The sequence below is a fragment of the Daphnia pulex genome, chromosome 2 (assembly GCF_021134715.1).
Source record: "Daphnia pulex isolate KAP4 chromosome 2, ASM2113471v1".
Classification (NCBI taxonomy): Eukaryota; Metazoa; Arthropoda; class Branchiopoda; order Diplostraca; family Daphniidae; genus Daphnia; species Daphnia pulex.
In genome coordinates this window covers 6383656-6410861 of record NC_060018.1, presented here as the reverse complement: position 1 = coordinate 6410861, position 27206 = coordinate 6383656, and the positions used below count along the sequence as shown (strand labels likewise).

General features: G+C 39.6%; 10 protein-coding genes across 31 annotated transcripts in view; 5 read left to right on the top strand and 5 right to left on the bottom strand.

The window, feature by feature from the left end:
• The window catches only part of LOC124200893 (twitchin-like), a 45027-nt gene extending 39413 nt beyond the window's left edge, over positions 1–5614 (top strand). For 19 of the 20 annotated variants that reach the window (XM_046597383.1, XM_046597375.1, XM_046597367.1 and 16 more), the window contains 12 exons: positions 47–2119; positions 2251–2444; positions 2550–2727; positions 3170–3226; positions 3465–3516; positions 3581–3704; positions 3837–3933; positions 3999–4144; positions 4223–4379; positions 4457–4774; positions 4843–4956; positions 5026–5614. In XM_046597383.1, coding sequence (XP_046453339.1) covers positions 47–2119; positions 2251–2444; positions 2550–2727; positions 3170–3226; positions 3465–3516; positions 3581–3704; positions 3837–3933; positions 3999–4144; positions 4223–4379; positions 4457–4774; positions 4843–4956; positions 5026–5222 — 3707 coding nt within the window. In that variant the 3' untranslated portion in view covers positions 5223–5614. The remainder of the gene's footprint in view (positions 1–46; positions 2120–2250; positions 2445–2549; positions 2728–3169; positions 3227–3464; positions 3517–3580; positions 3705–3836; positions 3934–3998; positions 4145–4222; positions 4380–4456; positions 4775–4842; positions 4957–5025) is intronic. The other variant, XM_046597281.1, reaches the window with a different exon arrangement.
• Positions 5615–6214: 600 nt separating this feature from the next.
• LOC124201003 (selenoprotein F-like) lies at positions 6215–7312 on the bottom strand. The gene is given in 5 exon segments (XM_046597441.1): positions 6215–6564; positions 6629–6744; positions 6819–6937; positions 7002–7126; positions 7199–7312. Coding segments are annotated over 4 exon segments (480 nt in total). The 5' UTR covers positions 7047–7126; positions 7199–7312; the 3' UTR covers positions 6215–6364.
• A 48-nt stretch (positions 7313–7360) lies between these two features.
• Positions 7361–9012, top strand: LOC124200993 (solute carrier family 25 member 35-like). 2 transcript variants are annotated; one of them, XM_046597430.1, is made up of 8 exons: positions 7361–7560; positions 7628–7797; positions 7855–7929; positions 8009–8037; positions 8102–8279; positions 8352–8505; positions 8562–8626; positions 8686–9012. In XM_046597430.1, the coding sequence occupies exons 2-8, from the start codon at positions 7708–7710 to the stop codon at positions 8992–8994; spliced, it is 900 nt and encodes a 299-aa protein (XP_046453386.1). In that variant the 5' UTR covers positions 7361–7560; positions 7628–7707; the 3' UTR covers positions 8995–9012. The 2 variants fall into 2 exon arrangements, with proteins under 2 accessions (XP_046453386.1, XP_046453376.1); XM_046597420.1 differs by having other exon boundaries at positions 7625–7797.
• A 166-nt stretch (positions 9013–9178) lies between these two features.
• LOC124200985 (histone-lysine N-methyltransferase ASH1L-like) lies at positions 9179–16332 on the bottom strand. The gene is made up of 7 exons (XM_046597409.1): positions 16193–16332; positions 15347–16083; positions 12086–15272; positions 11658–12002; positions 11358–11584; positions 9906–11285; positions 9179–9816 (listed from the first exon to the last, which is right to left on the bottom strand). Exons 2-7 carry the CDS (start codon positions 16052–16054, stop codon positions 9652–9654), a joined length of 6012 nt encoding a protein of 2003 aa, XP_046453365.1. The 5' UTR covers positions 16055–16083; positions 16193–16332; the 3' UTR covers positions 9179–9651.
• A 358-nt stretch (positions 16333–16690) lies between these two features.
• On the top strand, positions 16691–20547 carry LOC124209773 (centrosome-associated zinc finger protein CP190-like). The gene is made up of 9 exons (XM_046607960.1): positions 16691–16993; positions 17054–17181; positions 17257–17533; positions 17595–18023; positions 18091–18369; positions 18433–18909; positions 18984–19208; positions 19273–19633; positions 19715–20547. The coding sequence occupies exons 1-9, from the start codon at positions 16871–16873 to the stop codon at positions 20038–20040; spliced, it is 2625 nt and encodes an 874-aa protein (XP_046463916.1). The 5' UTR covers positions 16691–16870; the 3' UTR covers positions 20041–20547.
• LOC124209827 lies at positions 20125–20612 on the bottom strand. Its single transcript, XM_046608031.1, has 2 exons — positions 20331–20612; positions 20125–20252 (listed from the first exon to the last, which is right to left on the bottom strand). Exons 1-2 carry the CDS (start codon positions 20610–20612, stop codon positions 20130–20132), a joined length of 405 nt encoding a protein of 134 aa, XP_046463987.1. The 3' UTR covers positions 20125–20129.
• On the bottom strand, positions 20458–21282 carry LOC124209830 (cytochrome c oxidase assembly protein COX16 homolog, mitochondrial-like). 2 transcript variants are annotated; one of them, XM_046608054.1, is made up of 4 exons: positions 21178–21282; positions 21041–21047; positions 20771–20885; positions 20458–20702 (listed from the first exon to the last, which is right to left on the bottom strand). In XM_046608054.1, exons 1-4 carry the CDS (start codon positions 21245–21247, stop codon positions 20637–20639), a joined length of 258 nt encoding a protein of 85 aa, XP_046464010.1. In that variant the 5' UTR covers positions 21248–21282; the 3' UTR covers positions 20458–20636. The 2 variants fall into 2 exon arrangements, with proteins under 2 accessions (XP_046464010.1, XP_046464002.1); XM_046608046.1 differs by lacking the exon at positions 21178–21282 and having other exon boundaries at positions 21041–21174.
• A 227-nt stretch (positions 21283–21509) lies between these two features.
• LOC124209819 (ras-related protein Rab-9B-like) lies at positions 21510–22408 on the top strand. Its single transcript, XM_046608019.1, has 3 exons — positions 21510–21707; positions 21768–21825; positions 21896–22408. The coding sequence occupies exons 1-3, from the start codon at positions 21510–21512 to the stop codon at positions 22288–22290; spliced, it is 651 nt and encodes a 216-aa protein (XP_046463975.1). The 3' UTR covers positions 22291–22408.
• A 563-nt stretch (positions 22409–22971) lies between these two features.
• LOC124209789 (galactokinase-like) lies at positions 22972–25288 on the top strand. The gene is made up of 9 exons (XM_046607985.1): positions 22972–23241; positions 23390–23427; positions 23504–23699; positions 23777–23909; positions 23992–24117; positions 24195–24376; positions 24461–24611; positions 24684–24804; positions 24865–25288. The coding sequence occupies exons 1-9, from the start codon at positions 23118–23120 to the stop codon at positions 24982–24984; spliced, it is 1191 nt and encodes a 396-aa protein (XP_046463941.1). The 5' UTR covers positions 22972–23117; the 3' UTR covers positions 24985–25288.
• Positions 25084–26971, bottom strand: LOC124209780. The gene is made up of 5 exons (XM_046607973.1): positions 26018–26971; positions 25747–25953; positions 25539–25672; positions 25281–25469; positions 25084–25213 (listed from the first exon to the last, which is right to left on the bottom strand). The coding sequence occupies exons 1-5, from the start codon at positions 26963–26965 to the stop codon at positions 25150–25152; spliced, it is 1542 nt and encodes a 513-aa protein (XP_046463929.1). The 5' UTR covers positions 26966–26971; the 3' UTR covers positions 25084–25149.
• Between the last annotated feature and the right edge of the window lie 235 nt (positions 26972–27206).

Here is a 27206-nt window from a genome sequence, read left to right as displayed (position 1 = left end):
ATTTCATTTTCATTTTCTAAACTTTTCTATCGGGCGAATCTTCCAGGTGAAGACGCCGACGAGTACGTCTGCCGAGCTGTAAACAAGGCAGGAGCCAAGTCCACCCGTGCCGAATTGATCATCAAAACTGTACCGAAGATCAATGTGCCACCACGATTCCGAGACACGGCCTTCTTTGACAAGGGCGAGAACGTGGTTGTCAAAATCCCGTTCACCGGCAACCCCCGCCCGAAAGTCGTTTGGTCCCGCGAGGGAGAAACCATCGAAAGCGGGGCCCATTATCACGTCGAAGTCAAAGAAAGACACGCCATTCTCACCGTCCGTGACGTCACCCAGCTCGACAGTGGCCCGTATCGTTTGGTGGCCGAGAACGAACTGGGCATGGATTCCGTCATCATTAAATTGCAGATTAGCGATCGTCCGGAACCCCCTCGTTTCCCGACCGTCGAAAATGTCGGTGCCGATTCGCTGAGCCTAACTTGGAAGCCGCCGACGTGGGACGGTGGCAGTGCCATCACGAACTATATCGTCGAGAAGCGTGAACACCCGATGAGCAGCTGGATCCGCGTCGGGCCTACCCGCTTCTGCGCCATCAACGCAACGGCGCTGAGCCCCGGTCACAGCTACGAGTTCCGCATCTACGCCGAGAACGTGTATGGAAGGAGTGACGCCAGTGACGTGACTCCACTCGTCCAAACAAAAGGTGGCGACAAGAAGGAACACAAGCGTCGCCAATATCAAGTGGACGAGACGGGCAAACGCATTCGTGGCACCGCCGAAGGAAAGGTCAACGACTACGACCAGTATGTTGTCGACATCTACTCCAAGTACGTGCCCCAGCCGGTCGACATCAAGACGACAAGTGTATACGACTTGTACGATATCCTGGAAGAAATTGGAACGGGCGCTTTCGGTGTTGTGCATCGTTGTCGCGAGCGCAAGTCGGGCCAGATCTTCGCAGCCAAATTTATTCCCGTGTCACAAGCCGTCGAAAAGGAACTTATTCGAAAGGAGATTGACATCATGAACCAGTTACACCACCCCAAACTCATCAATTTGCACGATGCCTTCGAGGACGACGATGAAATGGTTCTCATTTACGAGTTCTTGTCGGGAGGTGAGCTGTTCGAGCGAATCACTGCCGAAGGCTACACCATGTCCGAGGCTGAAGTCATCAACTACATGCGACAAATTTGCGAGGCAGTCAAACACATGCACGAGAAGAACATTATCCACTTGGACGTCAAGCCGGAAAACATCATGTGTGTGACCAAGAACAGCACCATCGTCAAGTTGATCGATTTCGGTTTGGCCACAAAGCTTGACCCCAACCAACTGGTTAAGATTTCCACTGGAACGGCAGAATTCGCCGCTCCAGAGATCGTCGAACGGGAACCTGTTGGTTTCTACACAGACATGTGGGCCGTCGGCGTGCTTGCCTACGTTCTTCTAAGTGGTCTCTCACCTTTTGCCGGCGAGAACGACATTGAAACGCTCAAGAACGTCAAGGCCTGCGACTGGGACTTTGATGGGGAAGCCTTCGCCACCGTCTCTGAAGAAGGCAAGGATTTCATCCGCCATCTCCTTACCAAGAACAAAGAGAAGCGCATGACGGCTCATGAGTGTCTACTTCACCCATGGCTCCTGGGTGATCACAGCGAGTTGTCCGTCACCATCTCTTCGTCCCGCTACTTTGCCATGCGCGACAGGCTTCGCGCCAAATATCCTGGTTGGGAAGACTACTTGGTGCCCATCGGGCGACTCTCCGAGTACAGCTGCCTCCGCAAATTGCTGATAGAGCGATATCGCATCCACGAGTATGCCTTTGACCGACGCGAGGCAGCTCCTCGCTTCGTCATCCGGCCAAAGTCCGCTTTCGCCTATGAGGGACAGAGCGCCAAATTCTACTGTCGCATCATCGCCGTGGCGCCACCGACCGTTAGTTGGACGCACAACAACAGCGAGCTTAAGCAGAGCGTCAAGTTCATGAAGCGATACGCAGGAGATGACTTCACATTCGTCATTAATCGAGTCAAGTTGGAAGATCGTGGCGAATACATTATCCGAGCTGTCAATCACTACGGTGTCAGGGAGGAGCCCATCTTCCTCAACGTACAACGTGAGTTTCATTTTATTTCTCTTATATCCTGTAATCTATTTCATTGCATCATTCTGTGTTCCCATTTGTACATTTTAATACTCAGCCGGCCATATTGATTTATTGCAATCAAATCCGTTTTCTCTTTCTAGCACTGCCAAAAGAAGCGCCGCAGTACAAACCGGATATGACCCCGCTTCGACGACGAAAGCCACTCGAGTACCAATTGTGGCAGGACGAGCGCGATTCCGTACCAACTTTCACTTTTCTGCTACGACCTCGTGTCATACAGTTGCATCAAACGTGCAAACTTTTGTGCTGCCTCAGCGGCAGACCTACCCCTACGGTAATAACCAATTTCATTTACCTATATCTCTATTCGCCACTAGTCAACAGATTAAACCTAAACTGTCACTTTGTTTTTATCTGCGTTTCCTATAATCGTTATTAGGTCAAGTGGTTTAAAGACAAACGAGAGCTATCGAAGTACGATTATACCATGACGTATTCTGATGGTGTTGTGACGATGGAAATTGCAAACTGCAAAGTTGAAGATTCTGGTAACTATAGATGCGTCGCCACCAACGCCATGGGTCAAGACGAAACTTCCTGTGTGGTCATCGTCGAAGGCAAGCTACCAATTTAAGTCTTTCTATATGCTAGTTCATCTCGTTCTTTATATTTTTTATTTTTTACCTCACTACGAACTGTCGATGAAATTACGCATGCATTCATGCATTCTAGTACATTGCGTTGAAATTATTTTAAATATTTCACACATCATACTGTAGATTTGAAATTTTAAATGAAATGATAAAGCTTAAAAAATAATTGCAAAAATATCAATTCAAATTGTACGATCAAAAACAATGTCTCTGATTTAAATCCTCAGTTACAAATAATCGATGCCTGACGAGCATATATAGTAACATGTAACAAAAAAAAATTAAACAAAAACAAATATACAAAAAATAACTATTCAAATCTTCCACTAATCTAAATTTCTTAAATTTTTAACTTATCTAAAACTTGCCCTCTCACTTGGTAATAATTGCTGTCAACCCAATAAAGGTGTACACGTGTCAACAGATCAAGCCGACTTGGTCAACAACTTGCTCCGCTCTGGAGGTAATTGGAACACTTGAAGGCTAAAGCGATTTTGCTCTTTCGTGCGAAAAACCAGAATGAATTTACATTCCTGGCTCAGCATTGTCGTTACAAAACGCCAAAACGCGAAAGCATGTCAAAAGAAAAATGTGCTTAGTGGATGCATGACCACTTTTGTGTACAGCATTTGCCCGGTTTTCGTTTGTACAGCTGATTTATGTTGAAGCGCTTCCTGAAAATAATCAATGTGTTATTCTAGATCGGCGATACGTTGAAAATAAATCTACCACCCGCACTCAAGAGTCTTATAGGTAAGGTTGAAATTTTTGGAATAAATGTGTTAATCTTATCTATGTTTCTTAACTTTCTCTCAAGTTCGCAAAGCCACTCGTCAACTACGAATCATGTGTCAAGTTCTCAATATCAGTCATCCAGTACGTCTAATCAGTTGAGCTCCAGCACCCACGTATCATCATCCCGTGAAACTTACAGCAGCCAGGTAAGCGCGTGAGACATTCATCCCATTTTTTAAACTTACAAATTCCATACGATGTCTGGAATCATTCATTAATACTTAAGTGAAATAATGGGTTGATAAAATTATGTAATAATGTTTTCTAAAATACTTCAGTCAACCTCTGTGGATACAACCAGCTCTAAACGGCAGCAGAAAGTTTACGGAGGGAGCGCAACTTCTCGTTCTCGCACAGCAACAAAAGATTTAGAATGTGAGAATCTTGATGTTTACTATTCTGTGACGTTCTCATCATAACTTCTCTCTTGTTAATAATAGTACCACCTTCGGATGCACTGATGTGCCAACCAAAGTTCGTGAAGCCGTTGAGCGAAATGACAATCAAGGATGGAGAAGCGCTAAAACTAGCATGCATCGTCAAAGGCGATCCTGATCCTAATGTTACCTGGTTGAAAAACGGCGAGGTAATTGACATTTTTTTGTCCACTAAAATATCCTTTTGATGCAGTTTTGATGTTAAAAACATAATGCTCTTATCACAGTTACTGAGCTCCTCGGACATTTTGGACCTTAAGTACCGAAATGGAACGGCTACTCTTTCAATCAATGAAGTTTATCCGGAAGACGAAGGCTTGTATACGTGCAAAGCCAAAAACACTCTCGGAGAGACAGAAACTACTTGTCGCTTGACTGTGCAAAGTAAATCTTATCACACTTGCCATTAAAAATATTCTACGAACTCTTATTAAAATTACGTTAATTTCGTTTTCTGTCAGCGTCTGAAAAAGCTTGTCACAGGACAACAGGTAAAGAAAGAGCTCCGCGAATCATTGAACACGTCTCCTCGAAAACAGTGAACGACGGAGAGTCTGTTACTCTTCAATGTCGGGTTACAGCAGCCACCAAATTCGACGTGATTTGGTTGCATAATGAAAAGGAAATCAAACCAAGCAAAGATTTTGAATATGATCGTCTTGGTGATGTGTGCAAATTAAAGATCGCTGAAATATTTCCCGAAGATGCTGGAACCTACACATGCGAAGTTTTCAATGATGTTGGTGAAGCATTTAGTTCCTGCACACTGTTGGTCGTTGGTATGTTTCTTAATTGTGTCAGCAATTAAATTGGAACCCACTTTCTGATTTGTTCTCTGTCTTTACAGTTCCGACTGAAGAAGTCAAAAGCCCCACATTTAAAATTTTCCCGCAATCGATCACCATTGCGCAAGGTCAAGCAGCCACATTCACGTGCGAAACGGACAAGGCGCCTACCAAAGGTTATTTTTATCTATCCTAATCGACATTTCATTAAAACTGAAATTAAAAATAACATTTTTCATGTTTAGTAACGTGGATGAAAGATGGTCAACCTCTCGAGGCGTCGACCAAGAATGCTCAGAGTGTCGATGGAAAGAAACGTTTCAAATTAGAAGTGTCAAATGTAACCACAGCTGATGTTGGCCAGTACGGAGTAACTGTCGTTGGAAAGAAGTGTGAAACATCTGCTTCTTTTTCGCTCAATGTAACTGCGACTGAACTATGAGAAGCTGATATAACATGCTCGACGAAGGAGTAATTACGATCGATATGTTTTCAAAAATTATGCGCACGTAACTTGATTTCATCTTTAAAACATGTTTTTATTTTCAAAGCTTCTTTGCTTTTGTGCTGTTCCCTATCGCTGCATTTTAACCGCCTTATAAAGAAGTGCGCTTTCAACTGGGTCTGATCGGTGTTCGATGATTAAGAATGTTAAGAAGATATTTGTCTGTTTTCTTGTTCCTAGCTGCTGCCAATGATCTACTAGTCAGGTAACGTGACAACACTATGTTGATCGTATTTAGTCGAGCTTGTCGTTTATTGTTTCAATTATTGAAGTTTTCAAAGCTGCAATCTCCCTGGCTGTAATAAACAAGTTATGGCGTTCCCTCTTTATTCTTGTAATGTTTTTTTTCCTCTTCATCTTAGCAATATTAGTTTTATCATTGATTCAGAAAAATATTTTTTTTTAATTAACAGACAAACGCGAGAATTTTTTTATTCAAATAATACTAAAAATTCTCTAGATTTTTAAATTTTTATTTTAACAAGACGAAGGAAGCTGAGTACTGTAATGTTTAACTATTATTTTTCGCGTCTAATGATTAATGAACACAGGATGAATACTGAATAGTATGGTCAAGATAGCAAATTCTGATGATTTTCACAAATTTTACTTAGCGAAGTTTGAACGGACACAGGGTCGACAACAATGAAAATGGGTCCATATGCCTGTTTGGTGGTACGAGGGTAAACACGACCTAGTAAAATGTGCGTCTTTTCTAATGAAAACCGTAAGCCACCCTAACGTTTCAGTTAACTTTCCAATAAAAATTCCTGAGCAGGGTTATCTTGAGCAGGATTACCGTGTTACCCTCTACTGAATACGTCGGGGGTAACACTCACACTTACACTGCATTTCTGTAAAATATTGATTCATACCCTTCGTTGGTTCTATCTGCCGCTACTATGTAAAAATTAAAGTCTAACAATTAGTTATGTGCTTTAGCAATGATGTAATTTATAGAGCAGATTCAGTGCAGGAGCCAGTCAAATTTTTGGTCAAACATCCATCTCATTCCTTCCTTTTCAAGGTTTTCAGAATAAGATTTCATAATACATGGCAGTACACTTAACACTTTAAAATTACAACTCATTGCTGGAATGATCCATGATCAAATGCATCTTTAGGAATTCTTCCACTGAGTCAGTGTTCCATTTATCAATAGCTAATTCTTCTTGAACTGCACCATCAGCATCGAGCAGTTTGATAATTGGGTCTGCTCCACGCACATATTTGATAGATAAGTTAGGAAACCCACGAGCCTTGTCACCCTTTATGAATGCTACATTGCAAAAAGGTCACAATTAGTAAATATTAATATAAAAATGTACAAAAAAATGTTTCACCCTGGACTTGAGGGTATGATCCTAATTTTCACCCACAAACTTCCAAGATGGCTTGTGGATATAATGTTAAAGAATCATTTCTTCCTTCCTGTAAACAACATTCACGACATTGGCTTCTAAAAATATAAATATTGATAAATGAAATTACAAATTAGACAAAAATTTCATTTTTTCATTTTATGTGCCTTACACTAGAACTTCTAAATCATGCTCAGCAAGATAAAAGCATGAAGAACACAGCAAATTTGCTTTGTTGAATCCAAGTGATCTACATTCACTAGCTGAATATTCACAGGACACAATAGCAATCTATAAATAAAATAATAATAATGAGTATTAAATTCAAATATCAATAAACCATTCTCTATTTTACCAAGGCGGAAAGCAGGGCCAAAGACAAAGCAACAGGTTCCGTCATGATCGAAAATGTCACAGGTGGACAATTTATTTTACTTTCCGGAGTACTGTTACTCCTTTCTCTTTATTGTAGAACACCTTCTGTATAAAATCAATATAGTTGGACAATTTGTTATTTTATATGACTAAATTAGTGGCTTGATCTAATCTCACCTAACTTTTTCGTTTACATTCAGTCTCGTCTGACGTGTGAAGTGTGATCGTCTGCCAGATGTCGATTCAGATATCAAGTATCGAGTATCGAGTTTACCCTAGTTGCCATCACACTACACCATTATACTATACAATTCAATCAATTCAAATGTTTTTCATCCCTGTATTGATAAATCAATATGTTTGATCTGTTTATTTATACATTAATTCATAATTTATTAATATAACATTTGTATGTAATCATAACATAATTAGCAGTGCAGACGATATTCACCGGCATGTTTACTAGTTACTACGGAGGGAGTACGAACTGTCAGAAATTCAACAAGTTATTTGTGCCAATCATTTATCAATATATTTTAGTGAGATCGAGTTTTTATACGGAAATGTAACCAAGTGTTTTAATCACAATTAATTTTTATACAGCAGGCACTCACAGTATTCCAATTTAAAAGTCTCCTGTAAGAAGCAGTAGCTTGGGAATTTCAAATAATTCTCTGTACTTCATAATGGAATATGCATTTGGTGGATTAGCTGCATGTGGAGCCTGTTTGTTTACAAATCCATTGGATGTTGTTAAAACTCGAATGCAACTTCAGGCATATTACATTTGTCAAAATTTATTGCGCTTCACTTTATTGTTTTTTTTTGTATAGGGAGAACTGCTTTCCAGAGGAGCATATTCTGTTCTATACAAAAATTCACTTCATGCATTTTATGTTGTGGCAAAGGTATTTGTGGTGTAACATTTTATGATAATGATTAAATGAGGTGATAGTTTTACTTACCACAAGGAACTTTGTTTTACAGAATGATGGAATAAAGGGCTTACAAAAGGGGTATTTAATTTAAATAGTAGTTTTCCAAAATAATCTCATTAAAGGGTGAAGGAGAAACTTTCAGGCTTGTACCAGCTCTTTGGTATCAGATGACCATGAATGGCACCCGACTTGGTCTATACCACTTCATGGAAAATCGAGGATGGACACACAGTCACGGATCTGTATCATCTGTCTTTAGCATTGCTGCTGGTGCTGTTTCAGGAGCTTTAGGGGCATTTACAGCAAGCCCATTCTATCTTGTAAAATCTGCTCATTTCAATATTAAGATACTATGTAACATTCAATTTATCAACTTTTCATATTGTGTCAAGATTAAAACACAACTTCAAAGCCAGTCCAGTCAAACCATTGCTGTTGGTTGCCAGCATAATCACACAGGATTTTTATCTGCAATACAAAAGTTGTATTACAGCGGTGGAATTACGGGTCTTTGGAGAGGAGTAACAGCATCCATGATGCGAACAGGTTAAGAAAATTAATCCGAGTTCATAAACCATTGCTTACGAAAATATTTAATTAAGGCGTCGGTTCCGCTGCTCAACTCTCTACGTTTACCAAAAGCAGAGAAACTATCAACAATCTAAATGTAATGACAATTTTAAAAAATTTAAACATTTTGGATCTAAGTTTGAATGGCTATTCTAGATATTACCACATAATTCCTGGAAGTCGACTCTTGCAGCAGCAATGTTGTCCGGCGTTGCGGTTGCAGTTGCGATGACTCCGTTTGACGTAATTTCGACTCGATTATATAATCAGACACTGGACAGATATGGAAAAGGAGTCTATTATTCCGGTCCGTTTGACTGTTTAATCAAAGTATTTAAAGCAGAAGGTTTTTTTGGCCTTTACAAGGGTTGCCTCGCGAATTATCTGCGAGTCGGTCCGCATTCTGTTTTAACATTGACAATCTGGACGTTTCTACGTGAAACAAAATTTGAGGGTAGTACATGATATGTGCCTTGAAATCAGTTTAGCGTTGTGATCAATTTTGTAAGAATTCCTTAAAAGTACCTTAAATGTAGCAAATTTTCTTTAACTTTATACTTTAACCACCACAATCGCGCACCAAATAAAGATTGAGTCAATAGAAAAGAATGAATTGATTTTCATACATATTCAGAGAGAGAGAGAAAAATTCACATTTTCCAAAATTTGTATTCATAAAACCAAAACAGAAAGGGACAGGGAAAAAAAGCACGTAACCGAATTTTCCATCGCTAAAACAATTTCTTTCAAATGAGATTGCTGATGACTTAATCAGCAGACAGCGATTATCCGACTAAAGCAGATAAAGTATCATTTCAGAGTTGTATAATGTATTTACATTTTCGTTTGATGTGCAGGAGGGATATTGTAGAGCTTCAAGCATTGATGGTGAAAGATGTGATGGGGGCTGTGAAGCGATTGAAAGCATCGTGCGATTAACGAAAAAGGACAAGTGTAGCACAATTTAAAGCTTTAACACTGTACATGTTTGCAGCAAGTAAGAAGGAAACTCACTCGATGATTCACATTTTTTGTTTAGACTCGGGAGAATACACATCGCAAAGATAGAGAGAACTCCGAGTGTGTCTCTGTATGGAAATTACTTTCCTCTTTCCTGATCCACTATGTTGTTAAACTGGACGATTTCCGTTTGGGAGGGCGTCCTCTCATACGCCCACGTCCCCGATGTAGCAAGTGGGTAGCGTCTTCGGTGGGACATCCTTCAGGAGTCTTTTTTATTAAAAGATGGCGGAGAAGCTTGTCAAGCCGCAATTTTTGATCTTCAATCTATTGAATTAGAAAGGCGAAAATGACGTGGCACCCAAAACATGACAAATTGTTTTCACATACTATATTTAAAAAATAAGAAAAAGTACCTTTATCAGTGCTTGAGCAGGCAATGGTGGTGGCTGTTGCATGGTAGAAGATTCTTGCTTCAACTTCCTCACCTTTTCCTTCCCCGATTTTTCACTTTTCGGGGCAGATTTAACAGCAGGTGATTCCGTTGCTTTGCGGCTGTTAATCGGGGGAGCTCCATGAGGTTGATACGTTCGCTGTGGTTTGAGTCGTGTAACGAAACTCTTAAAGGCGAAGCGACGCGTGCAGATGGGGAATTTAGTTCTGGCATTCTTTGAAAATAGGCTTGCTGTCCGGTCAACGCGGTATTCACAAATATAAACATGCTCCTCTACAGCATCGATAGGTCTACCTTTACAGAAAGTTGTAAGATCTAAGACCCAGCAGCGACCAACTACAGCCCAAATGGGAATAGCTTCTTCCAATGGCGAATGACACAATTCGTTTACAAAAAATTTCCGAGAAGGCTCATGGTACGTGTCCTGTGGCCTATAAAAATGGTGACCCCAAACAAACTGCTTCCCGTTTTCATCTGTCCACATTCTTTCAATTTGAAAAATGTCCAGATTAGGAAGTTTGATGTGCGAGGGTAAATGATGCGGAGGTCGGGGTAACGGGTATGCTTCTTTTATACCATTCCAAAGCGTGCGTTCAGAATCCGGTGTGTCGTGATCACGTAATACATACACACAATCTCCTTGTCGCAAATGCAAATCTTTGTAGTAAAGCGAAAGGTAGTAAGTCTGTCCTTCAGGCGGGTTTTCCGGTTGCGGTACCAGAACAATCTTTAGATCGTCGGGGCAGAGAGATAATCCAGCACAGGCGTGACACACATAGTGCTCAGCATCCACAGCGGCAGCTTTTCCAGAGCCGAGACAATCGCTATGCTGCCATGTTTCACACTGCTCACACTGGACCATCAAACCTTCGTCGTCGTAAAGTCTACAACGGCAGCGGACGATCTCCTCTGTATTAGATTGATTTTCTTCCATCTTCAACATTTGCAGATCCAAGGTAGGCTCGGATGACTTTTCCATGTCTGTTGCCGTGTTTTCCTGAAGCGCCAAGTCTCTTTCCAGTGTCGTGAGAATCAAGTCTCTCTCTTGATCAATGTTTGGTCTAGAAACGAAGCGTCGAGAACGACCCACGATTTGGTTTTGCTGTTTTGCTTGTTTCATCCGATCTTTCTGGCGATCCCTCCAATCTCGCACTTTATCCAAGTTTCGAAGCAGAAAGCAGCGGTGCAGAAGAACAAAGGATCGTTGCTGTGTCGACAGCGGACGCAAATTAATCGATGACGAACAGATTGATAGACTTGTTTTGCCTTGAAGTTGCGTCTTACGTTTCCGCTTTTGTTGACTTAATTTTTGTGGTAACTTTGATCCATCAATATCTTGGACCTACATCAACAAAGCCATTATGTTACCACTGCTAATTGTGCAATTTAAAAAGGAAAAATAAATGATACATACCACACTGACTCGTTGTGATTTCCCACCAATTACGCCTCTACATTGTGGGCTACCGCATTTACACGGTTGACCTTCAGCTGGATTAAAAAGGGAAAAGTTGTAATCGTAACTTAATTCCTCCAAGGGTGAGATATCTCTGAGAGCAAATAGGGCCATGCGAGGTAATCCATTGACACTCCACTTTTGCATTTCACAGTTGGGAGCGCAGGAATGGTTGACAAAGCGACCTACGAAACATTTAAATTAAGCATTTAAAAAAAATTAATGTGATTCATTTTAGTGAAATACAATTGCACGTACCATCGCCTCCCATTCTGTGTCCGTCAATAACAAGCCCACCGTCGAGATGAAGACAATAGTGGTGCGTGTCGTGAACGTAGACTGTGTGCATTCTCTCTTTGAATTCCTTGTCCGAAACGACTTCACCGACGTATTCAAGAATGAACACACCCGTTTTAAGTTCGTTGCGACACCGTACTCCCCATCCTTTCTCTTTGGTCATGAAACGCTCCAAACCCTGTGCCCAGCGATGACGTTGGATTCGTTGGTTCATACACTTGTCGCCCACCGGACACATCTGACTACTGCATTCTGTATATACCATTCTGTTAAGGCAGTCATCGCCACAGCACTGAGCCTCAGCATCTAATGATATCAAAATTAAATCATTAATATAAAGAGCAAACTTAAAAAATAATAATTTTAAAAAAGTAGAAGAAAATCACTACCTTCGGCCTCGGGCTGTGGTAATGTACAATTGCAAGCTTCAGCGTCATTGGTAAACGGAGGTTTGACGTCATAGTAGACGTTGCTCCGGATCTTTCGGTAGTTCCAAGAAGGAACCAAATTATCACGATCGGGAAGCTTTCCCTGTTGGTGAAGCCACCATACGTCGAACGGCAATTGAAAGTCACGTTTAGTTCTACGCAGAATGCGCTCGCAGTAGAATGGTGGAGGTAATAGACCATGTTCATGTTCTTCTGGTTCGTATGTCAAGAGTTTGGTTCGATCAGTAGACACGGAACTTGCTGAGCTACTGGATTCGGGACTTTCTTTAAAGTAATTTGAAAGCAGACCGGCTGGTAAATAACGCTTCCTCACAGTAGACATTCGACGCTTCTTGGGTTGTGAACTTTTGTTTGTAGGAAGAGGAAGAATTGGATTGGATTCATCGCCCGAAGGCGCCTCACTACTAGTCGGCTCCGGAAGAAGTCCATCATCGTCATCATCTTTACTAGGCATTAGTTTTGCTCTTTTTGCCTGTCGGGAAGTTGTATGGCAGGCCGATTGATCAATTTCATCTTTGTTGAATAGGGGTTGAGAAACAGGAGGAGGAATAGGACTGGGCGGTTTCTTGCGCTTCTTCTTCACACTGGGAAAACCTGTTCTGTTGAAAGTCTTACGGCGGCGTTGTTTTTTCTTAGCTACTTGATCTCCAATTACATCATTTTCTCCTTGTATTACAGGAGTAGGTATAGTAGACGAATTCATCTGCGTTTTCATGTCCTCATGATCATGGTTAACAGGTGCCGCAGCAACAGCATCAATTATTTCAGCAATATCAGCCATTTTTGCGTCCATTTTCGAATCCGTTTTCGCCTTTTTACTACACCGCCCTTTTTTGTTTTTCGGATTCAAGGCTAAATGAACTTTGCTTTCAACTTCTCGATCAAAGCCCACTGATTCTGTCGTTTCTACTGTTGCTACCGATTCGCTGTTGGCCGCTCGCTTTCTACTATTTACTTGGTGTTGACCTGCTTTGATGAGAACTTGCTCGTGACTAGGTTTTCCGATGGCAGCTTCGCTTTGATGTAAATTGGCGGGAACAGGCTCTACTACTGGAGTTTCGGCGGAAGTAGCCAGGTGGTGGTGATGACGTTTTTTCAAAGGTAACAGTAATTCTACTGTTGAAAGAACAACAGACGCAGCGGAAGTAGCAGTAGAAGGTTCGTCCTCTTTACTGGTTTCAGTATTTGAAATCGCTGCGACAGGAGGTGATTGCAACCCAGTCTTCTTAGCTTTGCCCTTGCGCTTTGTTACAATAGTTTGGACGTTTGACTGGATGGCTATGTCTTCAACAACCTTCTTGCGTTTCGTTCGGCCGCTGCCACTGATGTTACCGTTCACGACGATATATTTCCGACATTGGAAGATCCACGGCCTCACGTCACTACTCACAGAACCATTTTGAGCAACCGATCGTGAGATGACGCAACGATCCAATCGTCTACACAACTGTTCCAAATTGCTCTGTAAATTCGGATCCACCGGAGCTAAAAAGACTTGATCATGAACACTGCTCTTTTGTTTCTTCCGCTTCTTCTTCCTCTTCTTATTTTTTATTTGCGGCGATGGAGAACGGGTAGCTGTAGCTTTTAACTCACATTTCAGTTTAGGTTGTTGTGGATGTGACATTGCTGGGCTTGTTTCAACTTCACTGCCTTTAGCCGTCAATGAATGAAGTTGTGATGTTACTTCAATACCAAAAGTCGATGAATCAGCTGTTTTAATAGATTCTAATGCTTGAGCATTAGCAATTTTTTGTTGATTTCTGCCAGACTTTTTCTTTCGTGAACTTTTAGAAGGCATTAAAGGAAGGACGTTGGTGGCAACCACCTCAGTTGGACAAGTTATTTCTTTTTCTGTCGCATCTTTACTTTTTAGCCTAAGCGCGGCGTTCATTCCGCGCTGAATAGCCTGAACTATGCTACTATCTTTTCCTAATCCGGAAGACAGGGCACTGGCAGTATCACGACACGAACGGGGACGTCTACCTCTACTCCCGTTTTGCCGACCACTACTGTTTTTAACTTTTGTTGTTGCTTGAGGAGAGACGTCTTTACTTCTAGCAGCCGAATTCTTTTGATTGCCATTAGACTTTTTACTCGTTTGTTTTTGACGGAGAGGTGGGCTTGGTGAGGTGATTTGAGGGCAGGGAGATGCGACAAGAGGTTGTGACTGACCATTAGTTTGATTATTCCCTGCTCCAGAAGGATGAACCGGCGAACTATGAACGCTGAATGGTGACCCAGACACGGATTGGATGCCTGAGTCAGGTGAAACGTGCGAAGGATGACAATCGAGGCCTCGCATCGGTACCATCATGTCCAGCTCTTGATCTGCGTGACCAACACTTACTGAAGAATGAAGAGAGGCGGAGGTAATGGCTGTGAAGCAAGATGGCTTTGTCGTATCAGTCGCACGCTTAATACTTTTGGGATCCAACGTACTAGTGAACGTTGGCAAAGGCAAAGGTTCATCATTGGGGGGGAAACACTTCCGCGCTCCTTTTGTCGGTAGCATTAAAGTTGGAGGAGGTGGCGGTGGCTCTCCGGATTGTGATTTTGCCACGAATTGTTGCAGAAGACTCGAACAATATCCTACAGAGGGCCAGGCACTTCCACTTACATTAGAAGCGAGATTGATTGGCAATGAGGGATGGCCAGATGTTGATGCACTGTGAGATGGTCCAGTTGTATTCTGACTGGCAGGCGATCTTTGACTGTCGAGGTCAAGCATACGAATGGCCTCACTGACGGCAGGCAAATAAAGTTCGTCACTATCAGAATCCAGATCACTCATAGATGGACCTAGGCTAACAGCAGTCGGTTGGGATGAAGAAAGGATGAGTGGAGGTCGAACCAATGGCGTTATTGGTTGGTTATGGTCCTTTTTTACAGCAGTGATGCTGGTTCCATAATAATCAACTGCTGTAGGTAAGCATTCCTGTTTCTTACAAACAGAAGCTTCAAGAACTTTCCCTCTTGTTTTATCTTGTGTCTTCGTCAAAGTTGTAGAATAGGCGATGGACTTTGACGAGCCACTGCGACAGAGTTTCGAAGATTCAGATTTTAAAGGCTCCGGACTGGGTTTTAGTCTTAGCTGCCTAGTGCGCTTGGCAGGTATTGTAGGATTCTAGAAAATGAGAAAAAATAATAATAAAAGTAAATACACAAAAGTTGTGTGAGTAGAAAGATATAAAGCTTTACTTGATTAGGCCTGGATTTTGTAGTATTAATTATACTACAAAGTTGATTGTTTGAGTTCGAACATAGACTTTCTGAATCACGTGACTTGGCACAAGATACATTGGTAGTCCTTGTATTTTCATGTTTAGATATTTTTCCAGTCTTGCCTAATGGGATATCAGTTATCTCCTCTTTTCTTCCTAGTTGTAATGTAGAAAGCCTCAAAGTTACTCTGCCTTTATCAAAGTTTGCTTCTCGCACTGAAAAGCTTGCTTTGCTTCTGTTGTTTCCAGAAGCTTGTTGAATCTTGTTCTTGCTCTTGCTACTGGCACTTGAAGCACTACTTTGCGAGTCACTGTCACTGTCAGTACTACTTGACGAAGACCCAGCAGAATCTGATGTTGCATTCGAAAGCTCAGTTTCTGAGCTATCTGTTCCTGAATCAGGAGCACTACTACTGCTACTGCAGCTTGTACGATGAGAGTTTCTGTCTTGAACTTTACCAGGTGTACTGCTATGGCTTTGTCCTTCTTCTTCACTCTCATCATCATCTTCGCTACAGCTTTCGTCATTCACTATGAGATTCCTTGATGATGGTTCAACAGAGTCCCAATTTTCAGCTATGGTAGTCAGTGGAGGCAATGAAATACGTGGATGCACTGGCCCAGAATCTTGAATTGCTTGTATATCCACTGTTGATAAATCAGGAAGCTTATTCAAGTTAGCCATGGTTGAGCCCAAAGCTTGCAGATGCAGAACTGAAAGAAAAAAACAAACACGGGATTGTTTAGCATTACTGAAGATTACAATCGAGTGATAAATACGATTCAATAGATATTTATCAATTCACAGTTTAACACCAAATACCTTAATCTTTAACGAATTTAAGATTACATAGTAATCTTTTTAACAACAATGTTTTGTTATAAATATCGGATCAACTTTACGGAAAACATGAAGCGTTTATTGTTTAGAAGAAAAAAACTGTTCAACATGGCGGATATTCGATTCTTAGGGGAACTTAAGGGTTTCCAGATTGCACCAAATTCAAAAATAAATTTTTTTTACTGAATACTGGGAATCTATGTATGAAATACATCTGTAATTTTTTTATTTAATTAATATTAAAAATATAACGAATTAATATTACATTATCGAAAATAATATTTTTCTTTAATTCTGTAAAAAGAAAAAATATTTAATAACAAAACCTATAAAACTAAATATTTTTCGTTTCTTTTCATTATTTATTAGCGTGAAAATATTCAATTTTAAGGTACAACGATTAATTTCGTCAATTAGTTTGAAATCTGTACACCGTTAGCAAGAGAACCGTTTCCCAAATCCATTCGAGACCCATGAGCTTTGCTTGAAGCCGCTGTTGTAGCATCTTGCCCGCCATCTTTCCTGATTTTGCCATAGCTGTTGTATGTTTCACAGATTCAGTGCTGTGCATAGTTCGTGGCCAAACTACCGCCCGATTTGAAATTTTCATTTCGGAGTAATAATCTTTAACGGTGAATAGTAATCTGTATTTAAACCACCATGGCGAGGTCATTTAAAGTGGATAATTGGGGTTCACTCTTGTTACAAAGAATACAACAACTCTACGAAAGGGGAGAGCACTGTGATATCATGTTGAAGTTTCACACAGGAGAAGAGATTCCGGTAATTTAATTGACCTTTTGTATTGTTAGTACATCACTCTAAACGAAATTTATTCCAAAGGTCCACAGGATGGTTTTGCATGCTTGTTGTAGTTTTTTTGCTGTTTTGGAAGGCACTGAAGCATTGGATAACTCTACTCTGCACCTACCCTCTGAGCTTACCAGAGAGGCATTAGAACCAGTAATCAGGTTTGTTAGTTTTCAAATAACTTTTTCCCTATAAAATTAAGTATCGAAAGTTTAATGTTTCTGTTTTCTCTGCAGGTTCATGTATACAGGTCAACTTGATATTGGTGAAGGCTCAGTTCCAACCCTAGTGTCAACTGCCCAATTCCTTGACATGCCTCTCCTTGAACAGTTACTTCAGACTCATGCTCTTGCTGCTACAAACAGCCCACCAACACCAATAACACCTAAGCCAAAAATAAACAGAGCTCCAGTTAGAGCTAATTATTCAGTATCACCAGCAGCAAAGAAAATGAATAGGACAACACCAAGACAAGAGCTTCTACCCGCAGGGCCAAGTCGAATAGATCTTGAGGTAAAAATTTTAACCTTTAAAGCAAATTTATCAGCCTTATGTCTTTTTGTTTACATTTTAGGTTGGAGATTCTGCTTGTGAGTTTGGATCTCTTCCTAAACTGTCAGAGTTATTAATGGATACCCCATCCACTCCAATGAATCCACCATTATTGCCTTTGGTACGAAAAGGTAGCAATAATACTCCTGTGGTCAAACGAGATCTTAAAAAGGCAGAAAAAACGTTTGATGAACTGAAGAAGACGATCACGCCTTCTGCGATTCGCCGACCAATCACCAATACTGGTAGCACAAAACCACCCGAGGCCAAAAGGTTACGAGAAGAGGATATTGAAAGTTTCAAGGAATTGCTCGCCGAACAAAAGAGAAGGACAGAATTGGCAGCCGAACAGGGAGAAGACACTACGGCAACATACGATGCTGCTGCTGATATTGGCTTGGACGATTGGGGAGAAGAAGACGAGGATGAAGAAGTAGATTCCCTTAACGAAGTATAATGTTTTATTGCTTCAAAGGTTTTTTTTTGACGAGTTGATTTAAATTTTGCTTCTTGTTTAGGGATCTAAAGATGACTCCCTCAAAGGGCAACACAAATCTATCTTGAAAACGGAGGCTTTATCACCAGCAGTAGAAGGAAAGCGAGTCCACTTCATGGTGAATGAAGAATCTGGTGCTAATGCATCAGCTATGGACACATCTACTGTAGAAGAACAAGTTGATAATGAAGAAAGAAATATGGAACAACTGATGGCCGCAGCAGAATCTGCTGGTGGAGCTGCCTCAGCTTCCCCAGATAAAGATTCGTCTACTATAACGATTTTTAACGAAAATTCCGAGGTTTGTTTACAAAAATTTTGTCTGGTTCGTACCGATTAAAAAGCTAAAATCTTTCTTTTTAAGGTTTTACTTCGTGAGGTGGTGTCCAGTAATACATCGCCGAGTCAAGTGCAAGGCCGAATGATAGCTGAAGTACTTAAACGAAACCCGAATTTAGTTTCTAGTGGGAAAAATACCAAACTAAAGATCGTTCAGAGAAGCCCATGGTGGGCCAAGGCTCGTGTTAGTTTTGTCCTTTTAAAACCGACGACAGCTGATGAAGAAAACGCCACCAATGTTGGTTCCAAGCCTTCGATACTGCGTCAACATAACGCAGCCGCTGCGGGAGGAAGGAAAAGTGGAGCTTCGGGTTTGGGTTCGAGTGGTGCTATTGCAGTTAATAAACGCGTTTCGCCTTTTGACAACGTGACTGGTCCTTGGATCTGCTATGACTGTCTGCAAACGACTGAAGACGGTCAAAGTGCAGCTCTGAGGCTCAAAACTTATTTTGAGTATCGGTGTCATCTGATCCAAACTCATGGTTTCAAATCCGATTCTCAGGTATGTAACCTATTCTCCCCTTGTTTTAATATTTTATTCTCATATAAACATATTCTCCTTGCTAAACGAAATAGGCATGCGAATATTGTGGCCACCGAGCCGTAAAGCGCAATCATATGTTGTTTCATTTGTTTACTGTTCATGGAGTTCCACCGCCGGCTCACACTAAATTCCCGCAATGTGAAGAGTGCGACTATGTCGCCCTAACAGCCTCCATCATGCGCAAACATTTACAAAAACATCAGGAAGGTTCAGAAAATCAGTGCAGAGTTTGTAGCGAACCTTTTGCTTCTCAGCAGGTTCGTTTGTATTTATTTGTCTTAACCACTTTTCTTTTTTTCTAAGAAATTTCTTTATTTTCAGAACCTGCAACAGCACCTTCATGGCACTGGCCATTTACGTGGCCACGTGCGTAATAATCCCTGTCCTGCCGAAGGATGTAATCGTGAGTTTGCTCGTGGTATGAATCTTAAGGCGCATATCAGGACTTGCCATAAAGATTTGGCCAAACAAATGGACGAAGACGGTTGGCCGGTAAGGTTAGAGGCTTCTGTAGTGCCAGACAGTGTTCACGAACCAGTCGTAGAAGAAGATGATGGTCAAATGGGGCAAGAAGTATTGTTAGAGGCGCAATCTGTGGAGCAGAATGAGGCTGGGGAGATGACGTGGGTAACCACTGGAGACCAAGTAGTGCAACTAGCCCATGGTGACGCATTCTCATCTGGTAAGCATATCTGAAGAACAACTGTTTTACACTAGAGCAATATGTATTTTTAAAATTATCATTAACTATTGTTTTATGTAGATACAACTTTAGTCACGGTAGACGCAACAGGGACAGAAGCTGAAGCCCTATCAAATATGGCTACAACAATCGCTACCTCTCTGGGTATTCCCATGGGTACTGCCACTACTGTTACGACAACTGAAGATGGAATAACTGTTGCATATTTGACAACATCAGATGAGCATGGTCAACAGTACATCACGGTTTCTGGTGACGCAGTCGACGGAGATACAGTAGCTCTTGTTCACAGTGACGATTTGGTGGAAGAATCAATGCCTCAAGAAGAGACAGATGGTTTAGAAGAAGGAACCAAAAATATGGAAGAGAATATGATGGAGAATTAATTGCTTGCTTTTTTCAGGTTTTGTTGTATTTCCTGTTTTTCATCCAAACATTTTAGAAAAATGGGATCTCTTTTCATTAACAAAAATCTTTAGTGAATCGGTTTTTTGCTGGTCGATGTCAAGGAGACGTAATTGTGAGGTGCATACTCGCGACGAATTTCCAATGACCTTCGATAGAGCGGAATATCGACTGATTTAATGACACGTGCGATCTTCATCATTTAAAAACATTGGGTTACATTCATTTAGATTTCATTTGTTGAAGTAATTCTTTTGGAAAGATGACATACCTTGGCTTTGATAAACGGCATGGTCACTGTCTGGTTATCAATATGTTTCAATTCAAGTTCACCCCATATGCGGACGACAGCGTTACGGGGAGGTATCTGAGCAGTCAGTGAAAAATCTACAGCAATCTTGACAGATGAATTCTTTTCTATTCCTTCACACATGTACACCCCATCAATACCCAGCAGAAGTTTCCCAATAAACTGAACATTATTATTACTCCAGTTGTTCAAATCTTTTACATAACTTAGCTCTTCAATGGAGTGCATTACATGTGGATTCATTTTTCTACCTAAAGACTAAACCCCTCACTTCTCAGTAACCTGCTCCCATGGTCTTGGTCCTCTTTTGTTCTCCCAGTCACTTATATTGATCTAAATAAAATGTTTAAATTCGCTAGTATTGTAAAATATGAAACTTAGTAACAGTACATTAAACTTACCTGCTTGACTTTTTCAAATTCTGTTTCAAGAGTAACTTCACTCTTATCTTTTTTAAGAATCCCCCACTTTTCAGCTTCTTCCTTATCCAAAAACTTATTTCGCCTGAACCTATACCTGTAGGAGAGAAAAATATGAATCTGTTTTTAAAAATTAAACACCAGGGATAAAATTGATTAAAAAAGTGAAGAAGAAACTGTTTACTCAAGCAAACAGCTAGCAGTCATTAATAAGGTAAGTTTAGTAGAACATTCATATAAAAAACATCATACCTATTTTCTGTGAATTGTTTAAGACCAAAGGAACCCCCAACCACAAGTACAAGGAAAGGTATAGAATATTTCACGGATTTTTTTTGGAAAAACTGTTGCAATTTTTGTAACATCTTTAGCTGGGCAGTTCTATTTACCGGTATAAAAATTCCGTTCGGTGCTTGAGCTGAGCAAGTTCGGCTGCAAATTTTTCAATTGTTTCTTCATGCGACACTAACGAACAATTTCGAAACTACCCAAAACCAACTAGAGGAGAGCAGACGAAGCAGGAAGTAAACATAATCAAGTTACACCCCTTTCATCGTCGTCCAAACTCTTCAGTCTGATTTCATGAAGATCGTATTAAATTTCGGTGTTAGTAATTTATGTTTATAACCTTTTTGTATTAATAACTATCCTACAGGCATGTATTTATTTTGTAGCTTTCTAGGTGGAAATAGAGCGATATACGAATAATCTCGATACGAATATGCCAAATCCAAGGAAACCTCAAGTGGAAACGAGATCTGTCCTGAAGGTTTTGATCTTAGGAGATGGAGGTGTTGGAAAGACTTGCATTATGGGGCGCTTCATCAATGACCAATTTGAAGATAATTCATTCCATACCATTGGAGTAGAATTTCTTAATAAAGATTTTGCTCTGACTGGGAAAAACTATACATTGCAGGTTATATAATTAAGATTTCCACAAAATAAATTCCATATTAAATAAATATTGTATAAATAGATTTGGGATACTGCAGGACAAGAAAGGTTTAAATCGCTACGAACACCTTTTTACAGGGGTAAAATATTAAATTAAATACTTACTATGGTGATTCCTTCTTATTTTCCCTTGTTCTCATTATGATGAAGGTACCGACATTTGCCTTCTTGTATTTGCTCTTGATGACAAATCAAGCTTTAGCAATCTGTCTTTGTGGCGGCAGGAATTTCTTCACTATGCTGATATTCAGGATCCTCAAGACTATCCTTTTATTATTGTTGGAAATAAAGTTGACCTTGGTGCTGCCTCTCGAACAGTCCATGCAGAAGAAATCAAACAGTGGTGTAGCTACCATGGAAATCCACCGTACTATGAGACCAGTGCAAAAACTGATGTTAACATAGGTGAAGTGTTCAAAGAGTCTGTACAACAATGGATCAAGAGGGAAAGTGATTTAGACCTGAATTTCAAAGCTGCTGGAAACACGCTTTACTTAACGCCGGAATCTCAAGGAAATTCGAAGAACCGGCGCTATTGCTGTTGACATTGCTATTTCTTTTTCAAATCGTATTTTTTCATGTGCCTTCGGTTTATAAAGCTATCGTTCCATATATAACCCAATGTTTAAGCTGTGTGTTCCTATACAACGGATGGTATGGTAATTTCCTACAATTGACTCGTTAATGATCTTATTTTTTCGTATATCTTAAAAAGGTTATGCCTTATGGAGTTTTCTACATATTTCATGTAAAACAATCATACAATTCGCCGCACAAAATTTTTAAAGTTGTGAAAAAATTCAATTTTTCCATTCATTCCTGTTTTAGTCCCTAGTCCCTAAAACTACTTACATCATGTGGTGTCAAGTTTTCCCTCAAAAGCACGCTCACATTTCTGTATGACCACGAATTAGGTTAACGTTATGTAGATGTTTCGTAATTAAATCATGGGCAAATTTCACAATTCAAAATCGCGCCATTTAGTTTACGTTAGGCACATGGTTGCCCATTCTAAATACGCCTATAAGACTTGTGAAGCTTTGTGAAGCTTGCTAAGTTGCTGTTGCTCTGCAATCTTCATTTTATACATTAAAAATAATAAAAGTTTTTAACTTATTATTTGAAATACAAGGATGGAATATAAATTTTACAAATTTTAATTATACGTGTAAATTTACTAAATTACAAATTAGTAAGAATTTGACCGTGACTTCCGCCAACAGGTTCCACCTTTAGCTTGCACTCATGCACGCCACGGTCGTCTGCGATTTAGAATTAGAACACCTGTTGCGCTGTAATCACAGAGCAATAGACTAATAGAGCGAAGTATTGTATTATATAAAGCAATAAAATCGAAAAAAAAAACTGTATAATGGCTCATGAAAATGAAGACATTCCGACCCTCGTGAAAAGAGCTAATGATCTGTTTATGCAAAGATTCAAATACGAAGCCTCCGTTTTCGTTTGTAGTCCTGGAAGAGTCAATTTAATAGGTGGTAAGTGATCAATATTTGAATAATATTAAGACTCGACCGGGAATAACTTTCAGTCCGCCAACTTCGATATTTTCATATGAAAGTTAATTGTTTGTGATTACCTAAAAACCTCTTGTGATTGTCATTATTTTATTTTGTTTTGTTTTAGATCATGTGGATTATAATGGTGGATATGTTTTGCCCATGGTAATGAAATGAACCCTATATTTTGGTGTTGCACAATATATTGCCTAACAGACAATTACTTTATTCTTAATCATAGGGAATCCCTATGGCAACTGTTATTGTTGGATCTTTAAATGAACTCTCAATATGTAGAATTGAAACAGATGCAAAAATCCAAGGGATTGATGACCCCAAATATGTTGAATTTAACATTCCTTCTAAAGATACAGCAGTTGAGCCTGGATCTCCAAAATGGGCTAATTATGTTAAGGGTGTAGTAGCTGGTTTTCATGGTAGGGTATTGTTTCTTTTATAATGTTAATACTGATTTGAAATCATTGTTCTTATTTTTTATCAACTCATTCTCTAGGACCTATCAAAACAGGATTTGACTGTGTGATAGTTTCTTCTATTCCTGTGGGAGCAGGACTTTCAAGCAGTGCAGCAATAGAAGTTGCAAGTTATACCCTCCTGGAAGAATTATTAAGTAGCCCTTCAACAAGGTACAGTACATCATAATTGTTTCTGATGTCTTAAATAATGAAATAATAATGGTTCTCTATTTATTTTTAATTTAAAATATAGTTTGAAAGAAAAAGCTTTGGCTTGTCAGAAAGCTGAACATGTTTTTGCTGGATGTCCATGCGGAATTATGGATCAATTTGTATGTACATTCGCTACCTCTGGATGCGCCTATTTACTGAACTGCAAGTAAACCATACTTAAATTCGTATTGCTATTAGAACATTAATGGATTCCTTAACATCGAACGATTAATTAACTATTAGGACAATGGAAGGCCGTCATATACCTTTAGATGATCCTAGTGTTTGCATTTTGATCATAAATTCTGGGGTGAAACACGAACTGTCAGGATCGGAATATCCGTTGCGACGAGCACAATGCGAACAAGCTGCTAAGACTTTGGGCGCTGCGTATCTGTGTGACGTCAGTCGCAAAGCATTGGAAGGTATAGACCAACGTTTGATAAATAAAAATTGATAGGTTGAATAGATAAAAGTTTGATAGCGGATTTATACTTAACCTGTTGTAGAAAATAAGGAGACGCTAGATGCCGAAGTATTCAGACGTGCACTTCACGTTATAAATGAAACTGAGTATACCCTGGAATTTGTTGAATTTCTAAAAGAAAAAAATTATGTTGAAGCTGGGCAGCGTATGATACGAAGCCATAAATCTCTCAGGTATTTATAAATTAAAATGTTTTGTTCGTGAGATCGGATTGAATATTTCTTTTCTTCATTATACTTTTTCAGCGATCTGTACAATGTGTCTTGCCAAGAGTTAGATATCATTGTTGATATCGCGAGTAAAATTAATGGCATCTATGGAGCTCGGATGACTGGAGGAGGATTTGGTGGATGTGTCGTCGCACTGGTGCGTTTTTAAATTTCTGAAAAAGTGAAGACTACTTAAGTATTTTATTTCTTTCTGCAGGCTGAGACTGATAAAGCATTAAGCGCGATGGAAACTATTCGAAATCAGTGCAAATCTCAAAACATTTCTCCAATTTTATACATCTGCAAGCCATGTGAGGGCACCCGCCGCTTGAATTAAGCCGTGTGTGATTTCATTCGAAATAAGTGATGAAGTTAATATTTTTAAAAATTCGTATGCTTATTACTCTAGTACGTACATGCTGCCTATAGAGAAGGGTTGATATAGTGGTTATTTTTGAAAAAGAACATATAATTTTGTTAATTTCATTAAATCAAGTTGAATTTACACATCAAACACATAATCTGCCTTCTGAAGTTTCTTTTTCAGTTGAGACGCCTTCTCATCCCTAAATAAATAGAGCAATAGGTGTTGGAGGGTGTTCAAATGAATCAATAAAGATAATCATGCTTTACCTGATAAATCGTTTATGGTCTCCTTTTGTCTCGACATTACGAAGCAAAGTTTGGAATTCTTCTCGAAATTGGTGCTCCATTTTTCGTTGAATACGTTCAATTTCTCTGCTTATCTCCTTCTTTTCCATTCCGGCTTCGGCACCTTTAGTTGCGGCCATATCTTTCAATTCGTTGAGTTTTTCGTCGTAACTAGTATGGTATTACAGTAAAGCAATTAATGATTATCGCTTCCACTTTCTATCACGAATTTGAATCTACCTCTTTTTTAGACGTCCAAGTTGTTCTTCAGATTCTTTGAGCATCGCAGCTTTTTGAAGATTCTGCTCTCTAACTTCCTTGCGTAGCTCATTGTACTGTTCTTTTAAAAATGTTTTCCAGACATCTCCAACAACCTGTAGCAATAAAATGTTGATTCATATGACAAACAAAACGCTTTATAAAATAAATGAATTAATAACGGAAGTACCTTCGAAATCTGGGTGCTGTTTTTAATTTTTTCGTCTTGTATTTTTCTTTCAAGTTGTGATAGTTTATTCTTTTGTCGGCTTTGGGTGACGAATTGCCGGTGACGAGCAGCATGAGCTTGATTGAACAATGTTGATGTGACGGTAGCTTCACGACGTAGGTGAGCTGCCTTGACAAGTTTTGTTTCAAGTTCCTCTCTATTCTTAATCTGCACAACCAAAATCGAATTAAAGAGAAATGTGATTCAATATTCATTAATGGGATCATCATACCTGCTGTTTGGTTTCCATAAGTTGGCTGTTAATTTTTTTCTGTATTTCAGCAGCAGATTTTCTTTTGGCAATAGAAAGGCCGATTAATCTCTTTTCTTGATGTTGGCTTTGCTTTTCCAGCATTCTAAGTGCTTTAGGTGACAAATTGCATAGGCCAATTTGATCTTCTACATACCGCATCAAATCAGAATCTTCAACTGGAGTTCTACTATAGGCTTCTTTCTTCATTTGGTTTTGATTGACCACTTTCCTCACAATTCTTTCATACCTTTCTATATCTCTTACTGACAAATCTTCAGAGTTCTGGATTCTGTTTCTTATGGTTTGAATGCTTTCCTCACTTTCATTATCTTCATCTGCACATTTTTGCCGATATTGTTGGCTAAGTACAGAATATGAAGTTGGTTTCTTGGGTGTTTGGTTTCGAAAGTGTGTCTTTCTAGCACTGCTTGATAGAACCTGAATTTTTTTACCAGGGGTCACAAGAATCTTCATTTTATGTTCTGCAATTGGCTGATAAGAGGAAGATGTTTCAGTGTCTGTAGTGGATTCCACAACAGAAATGTGTTGCTTTTTTCCATTTTTCCCATCCCTCACAGTTTGAAATTTACAGAGTAATTCAGACCAGGTAGGATTATCTTCAGATGGAGGATATCTGAAGGGTAAAGGGCTAGGATTTTCACACTGTTTTCCTTCGATCGGAGAAGACGTAACTATCATCATAGGCATGTCATCGAAAAAAGCAGATTCACACTTATCAAGTCCACGTTTTAATTCTCGAGTTTTAATATCCATTACGGAGAAGACTGAAGGTAAGTACTTGTAGAGAAAATGCCAAGTTAAAAAATTAGTGTAGTAAGTGAGAAGACACAGTGACAGAGAAGACAACACAAAAAAAAAAAAAAAAATTTGAAAATTGATCAATACAATGATGCCAGTTCGCTTCATTCATTGGAACTAAATTCCAAATACAAAAAATGCTCCCATTTTTCAAATTTAGTTTTTAGAAAAACAAATTGAGAGGCAAGCTCTTGAGTTTTTATTGGATAAAACCTTGTTGAATCAGTTCTGATTGTATTATGTAAAGAATAATCTTTTACTTTTCATGGATTTAAATTTTGATTGAAACGTTTGTTCAGTTCAGGCGGTACATTTATCAAAGAAGTCAAAAGTAGGTTATTATTCCTTT